The 14,366-nt window shown below is 46.5% G+C and overlaps 2 protein-coding genes, 1 long non-coding RNA gene and 1 other non-coding gene across 4 annotated transcripts; 2 read left to right on the top strand and 2 right to left on the bottom strand.

Moving 5' to 3' along the window:
• Window positions 1-756: 756 nt before the first annotated feature.
• LOC111501377 (small nucleolar RNA U13) lies at window positions 757-854 on the top strand. The gene has a single exon (XR_002721483.1). It is a non-coding gene; the product is annotated as a small nucleolar RNA U13 (small nucleolar RNA).
• Window positions 855-1,527: 673 nt separating this feature from the next.
• mak16 (MAK16 homolog (S. cerevisiae)) lies at window positions 1,528-5,261 on the top strand. The gene is made up of 10 exons (XM_004575322.5): window positions 1,528-1,887; window positions 2,464-2,513; window positions 2,596-2,705; window positions 2,794-2,858; window positions 3,129-3,280; window positions 3,387-3,441; window positions 3,892-3,966; window positions 4,044-4,157; window positions 4,259-4,324; window positions 4,550-5,261. The coding sequence occupies exons 1-10, from the start codon at window positions 1,873-1,875 to the stop codon at window positions 4,766-4,768; spliced, it is 921 nt and encodes a 306-aa protein (XP_004575379.1). The 5' UTR covers window positions 1,528-1,872; the 3' UTR covers window positions 4,769-5,261.
• Window positions 5,262-5,387: 126 nt separating this feature from the next.
• On the bottom strand, window positions 5,388-8,508 carry LOC143421549 (uncharacterized). Its single transcript, XR_013101230.1, has 2 exons — window positions 6,546-8,508; window positions 5,388-5,630 (listed from the first exon to the last, which is right to left on the bottom strand). It is a non-coding gene; the product is annotated as an uncharacterized LOC143421549 (long non-coding RNA).
• A 44-nt stretch (window positions 8,509-8,552) lies between these two features.
• On the bottom strand, window positions 8,553-13,514 carry LOC101478210 (ras-related protein Rab-14). Its single transcript, XM_004575325.5, has 8 exons — window positions 13,359-13,514; window positions 12,820-12,878; window positions 12,383-12,436; window positions 11,504-11,681; window positions 9,537-9,603; window positions 9,154-9,241; window positions 9,039-9,069; window positions 8,553-8,867 (listed from the first exon to the last, which is right to left on the bottom strand). The coding sequence occupies exons 2-8, from the start codon at window positions 12,869-12,871 to the stop codon at window positions 8,690-8,692; spliced, it is 648 nt and encodes a 215-aa protein (XP_004575382.1). The 5' UTR covers window positions 12,872-12,878; window positions 13,359-13,514; the 3' UTR covers window positions 8,553-8,689.
• Window positions 13,515-14,366: the final 852 nt, after the last annotated feature.

The following is a 14,366-nucleotide window of genomic DNA, read 5'->3' on the forward strand; positions in this document are numbered from 1 at the left end:
GTACGAGAACAGCACCACTCAGGATAGGGACGCACCCACCCACAGCACACACTGTTCACACTCCTGCCATCTGGCAGACGCTACAGGAGTGTGAAAGTAAGGACAACCCACAGGCCATCAGGCTACTGAATCCCTGACTAACTGTCGAACTGTGATTGTCTATCAATAACCTGACCTGTAAATTTGCAACTGTGAACGTTTATATACAATATAACACAACTTCATACAACATAAACAATTTTAAAATTTGCACATTCTGAATATCTTAACACTGTGTTGCATAACTACTTGCACTTTCAAATTTTAACTACACCCTACCTTTGTGTACATAAACACATAAGTACTACATTTATTCTTTATATTAGTTACTTGTTTATTTAGTTGTTTGAAGGGAACTCGCAAAGTAACAATTTGATTGCTCAGCGTAACCATTTGTGTTTTGCGGTGTGTATATGACATTAAACTTCTTCAGTCTTGTGTTTTTATGTTGCAGCTCCCCTCCAGAGCGCTGGGGTCGCTGCAGAGCTGATTTGAACCGCGGTCTTTCCCAGAATGCATCGCTCCCGTCAGACCAGAAACCCGTGCTGCTCTCACGTTTTCTCGCTCAGAAACATTAAAACCTTTTGCGTGCCGCGCTGTCGGAGTTTGCGCAGTGAGCTGATGAAGTCAAGAGAAACACTCACGTGAAGAAGAGCACCGTCAGTCAGAGCGCTCGAGCCGCTCCGTAAAGCCTCAGAGCGCGTGTGCTGTATTATGATCCTTCTTGTTCAAGAAGTATGATGATTGGTGCGTTCACGGACCATCCGTGTAAGGTGCAGCCTTCTTGTTACGCATGCGCCTCAGCCCGTCTGACCTTGACAAGAAGCATTTATAAGATACGGATCATTAGTCAATGTTTCATATTATCGCTGATCAGGATGTTCCTGCAGTGATGTTCTACTCTACACAGTTCTATCTCAGATTCTGTACTTGTACATGTTTGTAGTAATAGTGTAGTTTTTTAGTGGTGACACTTTCTTTAGTTGTAAACATGCTTTTTACTGTCGGTGCTGTCGTTTTGTTTTGTCTCAGTTATTTAATGATAAATACACATAAACAGAATCCCAGTCAATGTTTTTGAATGACAGGGATGCCACAGACTCGGAGTGGGTGGTGGGTTAGGTGTCACGTCCCAGTCTGGTGGTCTTTACTTACAAACACCTGTACAGGCTACACAACAACTCTTTAAACCACAATCATGTGAACCTGAATGCACCACAGAGCAAAAACATCTGCTTTAGGGTTCACAGAGAAACGGGAGTCATTTTGTTTGAGTGCAGAAGTGGGTCAGTGAACTCAGCACACAGCAGGCCAGCTGACTCCCCAGAGTCTGACTGCACTGACCCATCAACCCAGCGACCTCCACCTAAATGTTGAAGTCAAGCTGAGCTCCGCCAGTAACGTCTCGGTGATGTGTTTAAGTGTTTCCTGTCATGAGTGGAACTTCTAGTTGTGGTTGTACGGGAGATGGGAGGTGTAGATGAAGTTCTCCACCTGGCCGGGTGCATGCTGATGGAGGCTTCTCTGTTTCCAGTGCTTTTCGCTTTTAATCTCTATTCAATCATCTTTATTCAGCAGCAGCCCAATCACGCCGTTTTACACGAATGCATGCGCTAAGTAATAATAACATCTACAACACACGTTACATCTCGAAGTCTCGCGATGTTTCTTCCGGGTGACGTCACTCCGGATGAGATTTCTGTCCAAACACAGATGGTGTCGCCCTGATCGTCCATGTGGTTCCAGGTCTGCTGAAAAAGTCTCACGCCGTGATCGGAACTTATTTAATTTTATTATATCCGACGAGCCGACCCGCTCTGAGAGGACCCGGAAATGCAGCACGACGACGTAAGTGTCACAAGCTCTTTTACAGCCGCCGAGAAGCGCTGTTAGCTCTGCGTGCTAACGCTAGCTGGCCGGTGAGAGCTCCGGAGTTTAAAGGAACCATGAGCTGAACCGTACTCATTTATCCGGAGATAAAATACGCGTTTCAACACATCACCAGGCTAAATGCTAGCCGGCTCTTCCGGTCACGCCAAATTCCATTAAATAAAATCAGTTTTACCGTTTTTTAGTTTTCCAGCAAACACTCCGATCAATACATCATGAAGCGGAGTCAGTCACAGACCTGCGTGGACCTCACTTCGGCCACAGTTACCCATCATTCTTTTCTCCGTGTGTCGTAAAGATCATCAGGCTCCACATGAAGGAAAAAGACGAACTGTAGTCAGACTTAACAAAAGCTCAGCACGCAACACATCCTTAAATAGATTCACGTAAGCAGAAAAGTGCTAAAATAAATTCACACGATAGTAAGTCTAATGGTGAAGTCTCTCAAAGTTCAGTGACGAATAATTAAATAAAATCATAAAAAGAAACTGAGGCAGCAGTAATGTGCATCAGTGTGTGATCCGCCCCCTGCAGGTGATCTGGGACATCATTGGAAACACGCAGTTCTGCTCCTTCAAAGTGAAGTAAGTCACGCTCGGCTTGGATTTATCGACTCGTGTCATTGACGAGCTCTGAGCCGTGTCACGTCTTTGTTTCTCTGTCCAGGACCAAGAGTCAGAACTTCTGCCGGAATGAGTACAACATCACGGGCCTGTGTAACCGCGCGTCCTGCCCGCTCGCCAACAGCCAGTACGCCACCATCAGGGAGGAGAAAGGTGAGTCCTCGCTCGCTCTCATCAGCTTTACCGGCAGATCTCAGGTCAGCAGGTCTTGGGAGTAACGCGAGGAACGTTTGTGTTTCAGGTCAGTGCTTCCTCTACATGAAGGTCATCGAGAGGGCGGCTTTTCCTGCCAGGATGTGGGAGAAGGTGAGCGGCTAAAGTGGGATTATGTCACTCGTCGTGGTGGATCACCAGACACGGAGACGTCACGTCTCCTGACGATGGCCCGACGTCCTCGACACGGTTTAAAGAATCTGGTGTAAAAGAAGCTAACTTCAGTTTACAAGATTTTAACTCACGCCTCAAACTGTGTGTGTGTGTGCGTGTGTGCGTGTGTGTGTGTGTGTGTGTGTGCGTGCGTGCGTGCGTGCGTGCGTGCGTGTGTGTGTGTGTGTGTGTGTGTGTGTGTGTGCGCAGGTGAAGCTCAGTAAGAACTATGAGAAGGCTCTGGAACAGATAGATGAGAACTTGATCTACTGGCCTCGATTCATCCGACACAAATGCAAACAGAGGTTCACTAAAATCACCCAGTACCTGATCCGCATGCGCAAACTGGTCCTCAAAAGGCAGTGAGTACTCAGACCGTACTGCAGTACACAAAGTACAGCGAGTACTGCGAGTAGGAAGCTGGTGTGTCGTCCCGCCGCGTTCATCCTGCTTGTCTGTGTGTTTCAGGAGGAAGCTGGTTCCTCTCAGCAGGAAGGTGGAGACCAGAGAGAGGAGGAAGGAGGTGAGACTTTTAACCACACCCAAAGGTGGCGCTTGACCACCTAACAGAGCTGCAATCAGACTACGAGAGGTCGTAGGTCACATTTTCCTTACAAATTAGGAGCCGAGTTTCGGTTTTCCACAGAGAGGGAACGTTCATGTTGAATAAAGTCCGGCTGGAATTCTTTCCTCGCTTTGAAGAGGAACAGGCGTCGAACTGATATTTAAGGCGGAATGACTGATTCGCAGCATCTGAACGGTCCACCTTAAAAGCTGCTGGCTGCTCCTGTTTAGAGGATTCAGGATTTTTTCCTTTTGTCTGAACTTCATAAAATAAAATGATGCAAACATTTGCTAAAAGTTACCAAAAGCAGAAGCACTGCTCATTCCTCTGTAGTTCATCTCATCGTGACCTTTGACCTGGAACAGGAGCTCTGACGGCCGTCTCTTCTTTGTTGGTGTTTTCTTTTAGGAGAAGGCTCTGATTGCTGCTCAGCTGGATAACGCCATCGAGAAGGAGCTGCTGGAGCGACTTAAACAGGGAACGGTACGACGCCAACGCGACCGCTGCTCGCACGCCAAGGACGATCGTGCGGTTTAACTCACGGTCTATGTTTGTTTCAGTACGGAGACATCTACAACTTCCCCGTGCACGCCTTCGACCGAGCGCTGGAGCAGCAGGACCAGGAGAGCGAGTCAGAGGAGGAGGAGGAAGAAGAAGAAGAGGAGGAGGACGAGGTGATTGAGGCAGCTGTTACTACACCAGCTGCTGAACATGTTTGTAAAACTTTATTCTGAAAGGATGTCCTGTGTGTGCGTGCGTGTGCGTGTGTGTGCAGGACGTTGGGCAGAGAGAGTTCGTAGCAGAAGAAGAAGTGGAGGAGAGCGACCTGAGCGACTTTGAGGTAACTCTTCTCTCTAATGACCAGCAGGGGGCGACTGAAGTCTGATGAACTGCTTTCAGGTCGGACTGAATAAGACAGGAAGTTGAGTCAGAGAGGAGCAGGAAGTCAGAATCCAGAGACGCGTTGACGCAGTTTTGTCCTTTCAGACGTCGGTCGCCGCTCTGCTGGCGTGATCTTTAAATGCGATTGTTTGACTGTTACATTAACTGGACTTCCTCCTTGCAGGACATGAACAAGCTGAAGACGAGCAGTGATGAGGAGGAGCAGGACGAGTCCAGCGAGGAGGAGGAGGAGGTTGAAGAGGAGATGGAGGTGCAGACGAAGGCTTCGCGGTCTAAAGGCAAATCTCCGGCGAACGGCTCGGCAGCGAGGAAGAAGCGAGCGTACGTGGAGATCGAGTACGAGCAGGAGACAGAGCCCGCCTCCAAGAGCAGAGCCACGTAGTGACGCTGTGCCCTCGAAGCAAACTGACTGCTGAGGACACGCCCCCTCGCTCCCTCACCTTGTGTTACCACGGCAACATTACATAGCTGAGGGGATTGTCCGACCAGCTCTTCTGTTCATGTTTAAAGTCTCGCTCGGCTGGAAGTCATGTGACCAGCACAGAAAGACACTGATAGGCCCGCAGCTGATCACAATATTGATTAATTGGCCTTTGATAATCAAACAGCCTGATCAGAATGAGTTTTCCCGTTTCACACTTTAAAGACGAATCCATGACTCGCTGCATGTGATCACATGACTGCTGCTTTCACTTTAAACATGAGCAGGAAGTGGAGCCAAAAACAGAACATTACGTGAGGAAGCGCCCACAGTGACGCGAACGACGACTTTTCTGTTCGCCGCGCTAACGGAGAGAAGACGGACGTGAATGTTTTTCTAAACCCTGTAAACATTTTTATGTTTGAAATAAAAATAAACTTGGAAAAAATGTGAACTTTGAATGCAGTGAATTTTAGTTATAAGTGAATTTAATGTTAACTGAGATAAAAGTCCGACGCACTGCCCTCTGCAGGCAGACAGAAGAATTACAGTTGAACACAAGAGCAGTGAGTCATCGGCGTATATACAGCATATATATAGTTTATTTACAAAGAACTGAGTCTCCACAGTTGGACAATGACAGCTTCAGCTGCAGAGAATCATTGCAAACAATCAGAATAAGCTTTTTTAATTTTAGCAGATTTCTGAAAAATGAACAGACAGAAAAACAGCGACTCCATCACCTGATCTCCACCTCACTGTTATAGTTGCACATGCTTCAGCCAAACAGCAGCGCCTCCCTCAGGCTGATCAGACGATTTTGCTACGAGCACACGGAAAAATAAAAAGGACGTCAGCTGTAGTTTAACCTGATTTCGCTGCATCGTCTTCTCATTAATATATAGAAATTAAGACTCTGAACAGCGTAACGACCGAGGCCATCCCATAAAGTTTTTCCCATTTTGCATAAGAAGTCTTGTGTAATAGTTTTGGATGCTGAGCGCTTTGGCGAGGGAAGCTGAAGGCGCCGATCCCGGTGACGCCTCACAGACTTTTTGGTCACTGCAGAGTAAAAACAAACTTCAGGGTTTTTTTATTTTGGGGTCGATCAGGAAAAAACAAAGACAGGACGCCTGAAACGCTTCGTGTTTGTTTTCACCGCATAAAGGTTTTATTGTTAAATCACTCATCATAGTTGGAGCGCGCTGCTGTCCACCAATCAGACAACAGCAGAGGGTAAAGTCACATGATCGTGCCCCGTTCAGACAGATGTGGACGCGTCACAACCAGATGCTGAGGTGACGTTTTTACTTCATATAACGTGACCTCGGCGCGAGCAGTGACATGATGACCATACGGCACCCCGGAGGCGACAAAATTCCCCAATTAAGAGATCTGCTGAGTGACGCCATGTTAAATCTACACAAACGGGATAATTTATCATTTCTTTTGTTTTCCTGGGTTTAACCAGTCGACTTTTTCTGGGTCATCATTCACTTTAATACTACAGACAAAAATTTTCAGAATGTTTTAAAATTTACGTCATATTTTCCAATTTCCCCCAAAAATAAAGTGCAACAAAACTGTAGGAATGTAGAAATACACAACAGGTGATTTACATGCATTAAAGGTAATTAAAAACATTAGTGTAATCATTTCAGTAACGATCAAAGATCCTTTTTGTTAATTTCTGTCAAAAAGTTCCAAAACTTTAAATTTTAATAAAATGTGCAATAACCTTCATGTTGAAGAGACTCCAGCTCAGCCAGCCGTACTGTGTGTAATACCACTCTCTACCACAGGATGGAGCCGTCGTCCACGCCTGGTTTAAGGTTAAACGGCAGCACACCTGCTGGTGAAACACTCCCCCTGGTGGTGAAACTTTTAATGGCTTATGGACCTTCAACTCCATCTCTCCGGGTTTTGTCACTTCTGGGACTCAAAGGAAACATTTCTCGGGTATTTTGTTAATTTTAGTGTAAATAAGCAGAAATACAGGTAGACTAATTCCAGGTTAACTGATCCAAACTCTAAATGCAAAAGCTGCTCCCTCCCATTAGTGCTCACAGACTTTGGTGGTTTAAAAGTGTGAAATGAAATCTGGCAGAGCATCACTCGGAGCTTTGGGAAGCTTTTAGTGCAGGAATGATTTTTCAAAGAGGAAAACAGTAGATCCAGAAACCATGAAGGCATCATTTTCTCCACAAAGCACATTCTCCCTCAGATACGCTCGCTGGTGTCTACGTGACGTTTGAAGCAGTGACGTCTCCACAGCAGCGCGGCGGAAACCAGAGAAAGCACAGTGATAAAGTGCAATCCTGGCTCAACAACGCAAACACAATGGCCACAAGGGGGAGCTGTGGGAACATCCTGTATTTATTTGGTTAAAACCAAAAACAGAAACAAGAAAATAATGAAGGCATTTAATAAAAATCCATCCTGAACTGATCCAGCGAGGGGCCGGAGAGACGTTCGGGTTCTTCATCCCTCACAGAGCGACCGAGACTCACATCAGTTCACAGACTTCATAAATTGAAAGGGTGGCTGTGTGGGTGGAGCTGCAGGCGCAGACTGTCTCATCCGATGGTTCCTAACCGACCTTCCGACCTCTTTCCTGTCACTATTTTCCTCCCTTGGAGCTGGGAGATGGGAACTTGCAGTAATTTTCATGCATTCAGACGATGCATTCAAATGACTTTCATACTACACAGCAGTGGTGAAAAAACAAAACCTGGCAGCTGTACTGGCTTCGTGCAGACAGAAAGAGGCAATAAAAGCTAAAACGCCGTCACGACTCGATGGTTGGGGTGCTCCTTTCTCGTTGCTCTCTCAGCTTCTGCTTCCTAAAATAACAGAGGTGGATTTCTGCAGGAGCTCAGAGGCTCCTTCAGTCAGCTTCCAGCTTCACAGCGCTCAGGTGTCCTCTTTGGTTCTGAAGGTGACAGACGTCCGCTGGCCTGCGCTCCGGTTCAGTCTACAAACTCACAACATTTCCCTGCAGAGAGCTGAACATCCCGGGTGAGCCGAGACATCCAGGCAGAGCCAACCGAGGGATGGAGTTTGAACGTAAATCAGAATTGGGAACCTGGACTCGGACTGAGAGCAGCGAGTCTGCTTATTTTGAATTTCATTTTGTCCCAATTTGGTTTTGTTTGTCTGAATTTAAACATTTTACTTATGGGAGAAAAAAACGAAAGATGCTAAATCTGTGAAACCTTCACTTTAGTCCGGATTCAGTCGACCCTACTCTGGACTCTGCACAGTCCAGGCCGCACGCCGGCCCACCGTAGCTGACTGACAGGAGTCCTCCGTGATCGCCAGCGTTCACCGTCACGTCCTGCTGCGGCGGTTTGTCTGGGTCGGTCTGATCAATGGCGCTGATTGGTTTGTTGATAAGGAAGCCCGAATTTTATGGAAAACCAAATGTGGCGTACTCACGATGATCCTGATCGAGTCTGCAGGAGGTTTTTAATGCGTGTGAGCTGAAGCATCCTCGATGGAGACGCGGTGGGGAGAGCGGCCCAGTTTGGGGGAGTTCTCTGGTTTTGAGATTAAAGCGTTGTGGTTTACAAAGGCCAGATTGACACAGGTCTGTGCTCAGACTGGTTTTGGATGAGGTCGCCGCCTCGGTTGGTCCTGATCTGGGAGCCTTTCTGAGCCAGTTCACGCTGCAGAGATGTGCTTCTAGATTTGGTTTTCAGGATCGGGTCAGAGTTGGTAAAGTCTCGAACGGATGGAGGATTGTTGAATCTTGCTTTGGATTAGAAAACGGCGGGTGGACAGCGCCGATGATGAGTGTGGACTGGTTCTGGGTGTGAGTGTTAGTGCCCGGCGGAGTCCGTGTGTCGGTCTGTTCGATGCGTTCGTACTTTCTGTTCAAGGTTAACAGCTGCAGCCTTCCTTTGCTGGCTGGTTGTCGGGGTTGGGGCGCCCCCCCTGCAGTGTCGAAGGTTTGTGCTGGACTCCCGACTCGGCGGCGTTCAGGTCCAGGCTGCCATCTTGAATGTTCTGGTAGATCCTCTTCGCTGCCTCCAGGAAGGCCTCCTCCACGTTCTCGCCTCTGCAGAAGAAGCAGAGGCCAAACTCGTCAGGACTTATTAAAACATCAGTCATCACAAAGACCCAGAAACACGTGTTCATGCACTTCACCGTTCTGTGGTGTGAACGGGTTTCTGAATGAATCGTAACCATCGAGCCACTACGAGCTTCCTCTCTAACACGCCGTACTTACGTCTTGGCACTGGCCTCCAGAAACAGCAAACCTGAGAAACAGGAAGCAGAAATCAGAGGAATCAGCGAGTCTCCGTCTGCTGCTGAGCGTTTATCTGATCGTGCGAGCGTCTCACCGTTCTCCTCGGCAAACTGTTTGGCCTCCTCGTACGTCACGTCTCTCTGAGCCTCCAGGTCGGCCTTGTTGCCGATCAGAATGATCACCTACGACACGGAGACACGCAGACTGAGCAGCGACTCTTCAGCGCGTCACAGGTTAAAGGATGTTTCGTGCACAGCAGCTTAACAGGTGTTTGTTAGCTGCACGGGGTTACTGCCATAAACGTGAGCAGGGATGTAATAACTGTTTACTTGTAGCTGCGGTCCAGCCAAGTCTGTTTACGCACCGCAGCTCTGGGTCACTTTCACCTTCAGACTCCATTTTGAAATCATTCTCTCTCTCCTGCCTGAAAAGAAGATTTAAAAGAGTCGCCACAGAAGTCTGCGTGGGCGCACTCACCGTGTTTGGGTTGGTCAGGTTCCTGGCGTCCGTCAGCCAGCTGCTCAGGTGATTGTAGGTACTTCTCCTGAACACACAAAAATAACAAAGTCAATACACTCTCTGAACGTTTGTCTGACATTTAGTCCACAGCAGCATCGACTGTCAGGGCGCCATCAGAGTCACCGCCTGGCAAATATTTAGTCTGGATGAGAATCCTACAAAGGAACCGGTTCTTGGTCGACCTGCTGCTTTCAAGTCACTCTCTAAGATTTAAACATTACCGCCCACCATCAGCCAAGAGCAGGTGGAGGCCTCCATCAACAACCTCATCACATGAAACATAACACTACTTTTAAAGGGACAGTCTACACCCTGCATCACACATGAGTGTGATCCACAAAAAATTCACTCATGCAGGAACTTTTTCCTTTCTCACGTCTACATTCAAAAGTGGCTTCAGGGCGATTAATGTTTTAAGGTTGATCCTACAATAATACACACAGAGAAAAACCCAACAATCATATGACCCCCTATGAGCAGCACTTTGGTGACAGTGGGAAGGAAAAACTCCCTTTTAACAGGAAGAAACCTCCAGCAGAACCAGGCTCAGGGAGGGGCGGGGCCATCTGCTGCGATTGGTTGGGGTGAGAGAAGGAAGACAGGATGAAGACATGCTGTGGAAGAGAGACAGAGGTTAATAACAGATATGATTCGATGCAGAGAGGTCTGTTAACACATAGTGAGTGAGAAAGGTGACTGGAAAGGAAAAACTCAATGCATCATGGGAATCCCCCGGCAGCCTACGTCTATTGCAGCATAACTAAGGGAGGATTCAGGGTCACCTGGTCCAGCCCTAACTATATGCTTTAGCAAAAAGGAAAGTTTGAAGCCTAATCTTGAAAGTAGAGATAGTGTCTGTCTCCTGAATCCAAACTGGAAGCTGGTTCCACAGAAGAGGGGCCTGAAAACTGAAGGCTCTGCCTCCCATTCTACTTTTAAATACATGGACAGATAGAGCTGGGTGTCATCAGCATAGCAGTGTAAATGTATGCTATGTCTTCTAATGATGCTGCCTAAGGGAAGCATGTATAATGTAAACAGAATTGGTCCTAGCACTGAACCCTGTGGAACTCCATAATTAACCTCAGTGTGTGAAGAGGACTCTCCATTTACATGCACAAACTGGAGTCTATTAGATAGATATGATACAAACCACTGCAGCGCAGTACTTGTAATACCTACAGCATGTTCTAATCGCTCTAATAGGATATTATGGTCGACAGTATCGAACGCTGCACTGAGGTCTAGCAGGACAAGCACAGAGATGAGTCCACTGTCAGAGGCCATAAGAAGATCATTTGTAACCTTCACTAAAGCAGTTTCTGTGCTGTGATGAGCTCTGAAACCTGACTGAAACTCTTCAAATAAACCTCTGCAGATGATCTGTTAGCTGTTTGACAACTATTTCAAGGATGTTTCAGATCCACCAAAACAAAAAAAGCTGAGCACAGAGATAATGCTCAGTTCCTCATGCCTCAGTGCACACTTCCTCCTGCACAGTGATATAGCTGGTGGATGTAGACTGTAGAAAGAAAATAGTTCCGACGTGAAGCCGCTCACCGGAGCGTCTGTGGATCACTTCCATTTTTATCAGTTTACTTTGTTTTAACTGACATATTTAATCTAACATGACTTTACATACACCTTCATCATTTATTATTCATCTAATGGTTCGACTTTTTCTACTAGGACAGAAACTTACATTCATTTCGTGTATGTTTTGTATGAAATGATCTTCACTGCATATCTGATTTGTTTTGTTGGTTTTTGTCTTTTTATCAGTTTGTGATCTCAAACAACAAAGTGCTGAATTAGCAGCTCGACAGGACGGAGCAACCAGAGTTTTACATTTATGGTGAACTGTCCCTTTAAGTAAACAGGACACAGATTTCTCCTCCTCCATCCACCCTCGCCTGCCTAGGTACCTGGTGATGTCGTAGACCATGAGGGCCCCGGCGGCCCCCCTGTAGTAGGACCTGGTGACGGCCCTGAACCGCTCCTGACCCGCCGTGTCCCATATCTGCAGCTTCACCTTCTGCCCGTGGACCTCCATGATCCTCGTCCCGAACTCCACCCCGATGGTGTGAGGACAGTCTGCCATGACTGCAGCGCGCGCGCACACACACACACACACACACACACACACACACACACACACACACACACAGGAATTGGACGGGCAGTGGTCACCAACAGGTAAGTAAAGGTAAAAATGTTTGTGTTTGTCGCTGTCTCAGGCACAAACACACGAAATCTGTTATCAGAATGAATTTCATGAAACCATCCAGATAGAATCAAACACACGAGTCGCTTTTTGTTTTTTTCCTAGCATAACAAACTGAATGCTAAAAGCTAATCTATTTACATTGTTCATCAATTCAAAGAAATCCTGTTAAATGTTTCCAAAGTTGGAGGTTTACGGTTACATCAAAATGAAGAAAAAAAAAACCGATCGATATTTATGAAGCCCGAACTTGACACTTGATCATTATTAAGATATTTATATGATAAACTAGAGCCGTGCTGTTAAACAGCTAAGACGGATTCCTAATCAACAAACTTGACATTATTAGAAAAAAGACTCTAAAAGTCAGCCTGAACTGATTTTCCACTGCTTGCCTTTCAAAATAAAAGACCTAGAAACACAGGCTGTACCACTTTGCCCCTCATACCCAAACAGTGGTGGTAAATTTTAAATATCCATAACTCACAATTTCATCATACATGTATAATAACAATAAAAGCCTATTCTATTCTATTCTTAAACTTTAGTAAACAAAGAGAAGAAGAAAAGCAGCACTCACACTTCTTCTCTGTGAACTGATGCAGCAGACACGACTTCCCGACTCCCATATCACCTGCAGACAGACAAACACAGGTGAGGTCGGCCACCAAGGCTGACAGTGATCAGGAAACACCCGGATGAAGCGTTTTTACTCCCCGTGATTGAAGTGTTCCTGCTCATTCACCGTCCAGTTTCACTCCTGGACTTTACCAGAGCAGCGCTGCATGAGTCACAGCTCAACATCGTCTTTATTTAATATCTGCACCCGCTGCAGACACTCCACATTTACCAGCGCCAGGTTCTGCACTTCTGCAAGCTTAGTCTAGAAGGAGGGAGTTTACTGATGTGAGGGGCAGCGGTCACGGATACAGAACGGTTATTATAAACGGACTCATGCAAAGCTGCTCTGGCAGAGCTGCGGGAGTAAACACAGGAGCTGGAGCTCGGGTCACTCACCGATGATGATGTATTTGAAGATGTAGGAGTAGTTGTAAGGTGCGGCTGTCATCGTGATCCTGCGGAGAGAAAACAAAGAAATGTGTTTGGTTTAAACCGAGAACCTGAGCTCAAACACGGGGCTCCACCCTCGGTCTGAGCCCGGTCACAGTGATCCTCGGAGCTCGGTCTGAGCCTCCAAACACACCGAGTGAGACACAAACAGCTCAGAGAAGGAAGCAGCCGGCTGAGCTAGCAGAAGCTAACGCCGAGCCCAGCGTTAGCTTTAAACACCGTGACAGCCCCGCGGAGAGGAAGCTTTCATCCTCATCACACGTATGAAACGCTGACGGCTCAACCACAGGAACCCCCCGAGGAGTCCCCCGAGCCCCCCTGGAGCTCCACTCCTGGAGCTAAGTGGCTAACAGCTGCACTGCTGTCTACGCCTTGCTAACAGCTAAACGCTAACGGCAGGAGGTCACTTTCTGAAGCTTTTACAGTAAAAACAACCGAATAATAAACCAATCAGACAGGAGGCGTTACACGTCGCTGTGTTTTACCTTCAGTCCGGGTGTCTATCCGACCTGTAAAGCTGCTTAAAACGCTGGTTCGCCGGGTAGTTTTATCTAACTTGATGGGTCGCTTGCTGAGCCGTCAGGAAAATCTTCTACCTCTTCCGCGACTCTTCCTCATCAAGGAGAAAAGAGGTAGTATCGCGAGACTTACAGCTTCCTACTGCCGCCCAGCGGACGAGAAGGGGATTTAGACACACCCAACCGTCCCGTTTGTAACTTTATTTATTTACATCTTTCTTTCTTTCTTTCTTTCTTTCTTTCTTTCTTTCTTTCTTTCTTTCTTTCTTTCTTTCTTTCTTTCTTTCTTTCTTTCTTTCTTTCTTTCTTTCTTTCTTATTTTTTTAAAGTGACCCAAATTAGTTAATAGAAGCTCTTGTTTCTATAGATATATGTTACCAAATTACTGCGACAATGAAAAACACTGAAAAATGTGACGATTGTCTGCAGGTTTGCAGTCAGAAACAGAAGGGTTCCTTTACCCTTTAACTCCTAATGGGGTTCACAGAGGTCATATGTAGTTATTTTGAAAATGTTTGACTGAAATAAATGAGCTTCTAATGTTGCAAGAAGGTCCTGAATTAGGCTCCACCATCAGGCTGGGGTCTTTTTGTGTGGAGTTTGCATGTTCTGTCCAGGTACTCCAGCTTCCTCCCACATTCCAAAGACATGCAGTTAGTGGGGTTAGGTGGAAACACTAAATTGCCCATAGGTGTGAATGGTTGTCTTTCTCTTTGTGTTAGCCCCGTGACGACTGGTGTCCACTCCAGTTTGTGTCCTGCCTCTCGGCCTACAACAGCTGGGATAGGCTCTACCACCCCCGGGACCCTGACAAGCGGAAGCAGCAGAGGATGGATTTTGTTGATACAGTTGGACAAATGAAAACATACATTATATTTATTGAAAACATAAACTTGGTTTAATATAAGTAAATTACAGGATATTCTCAAGTAGAAGAATAACTTATATTTCTAAATAAAAAGAGGCCTGAGTAAT

This window comes from Maylandia zebra, linkage group LG12, assembly GCF_041146795.1.
Source record: "Maylandia zebra isolate NMK-2024a linkage group LG12, Mzebra_GT3a, whole genome shotgun sequence".
Taxonomy (NCBI): domain Eukaryota; kingdom Metazoa; phylum Chordata; class Actinopteri; order Cichliformes; family Cichlidae; genus Maylandia; species Maylandia zebra.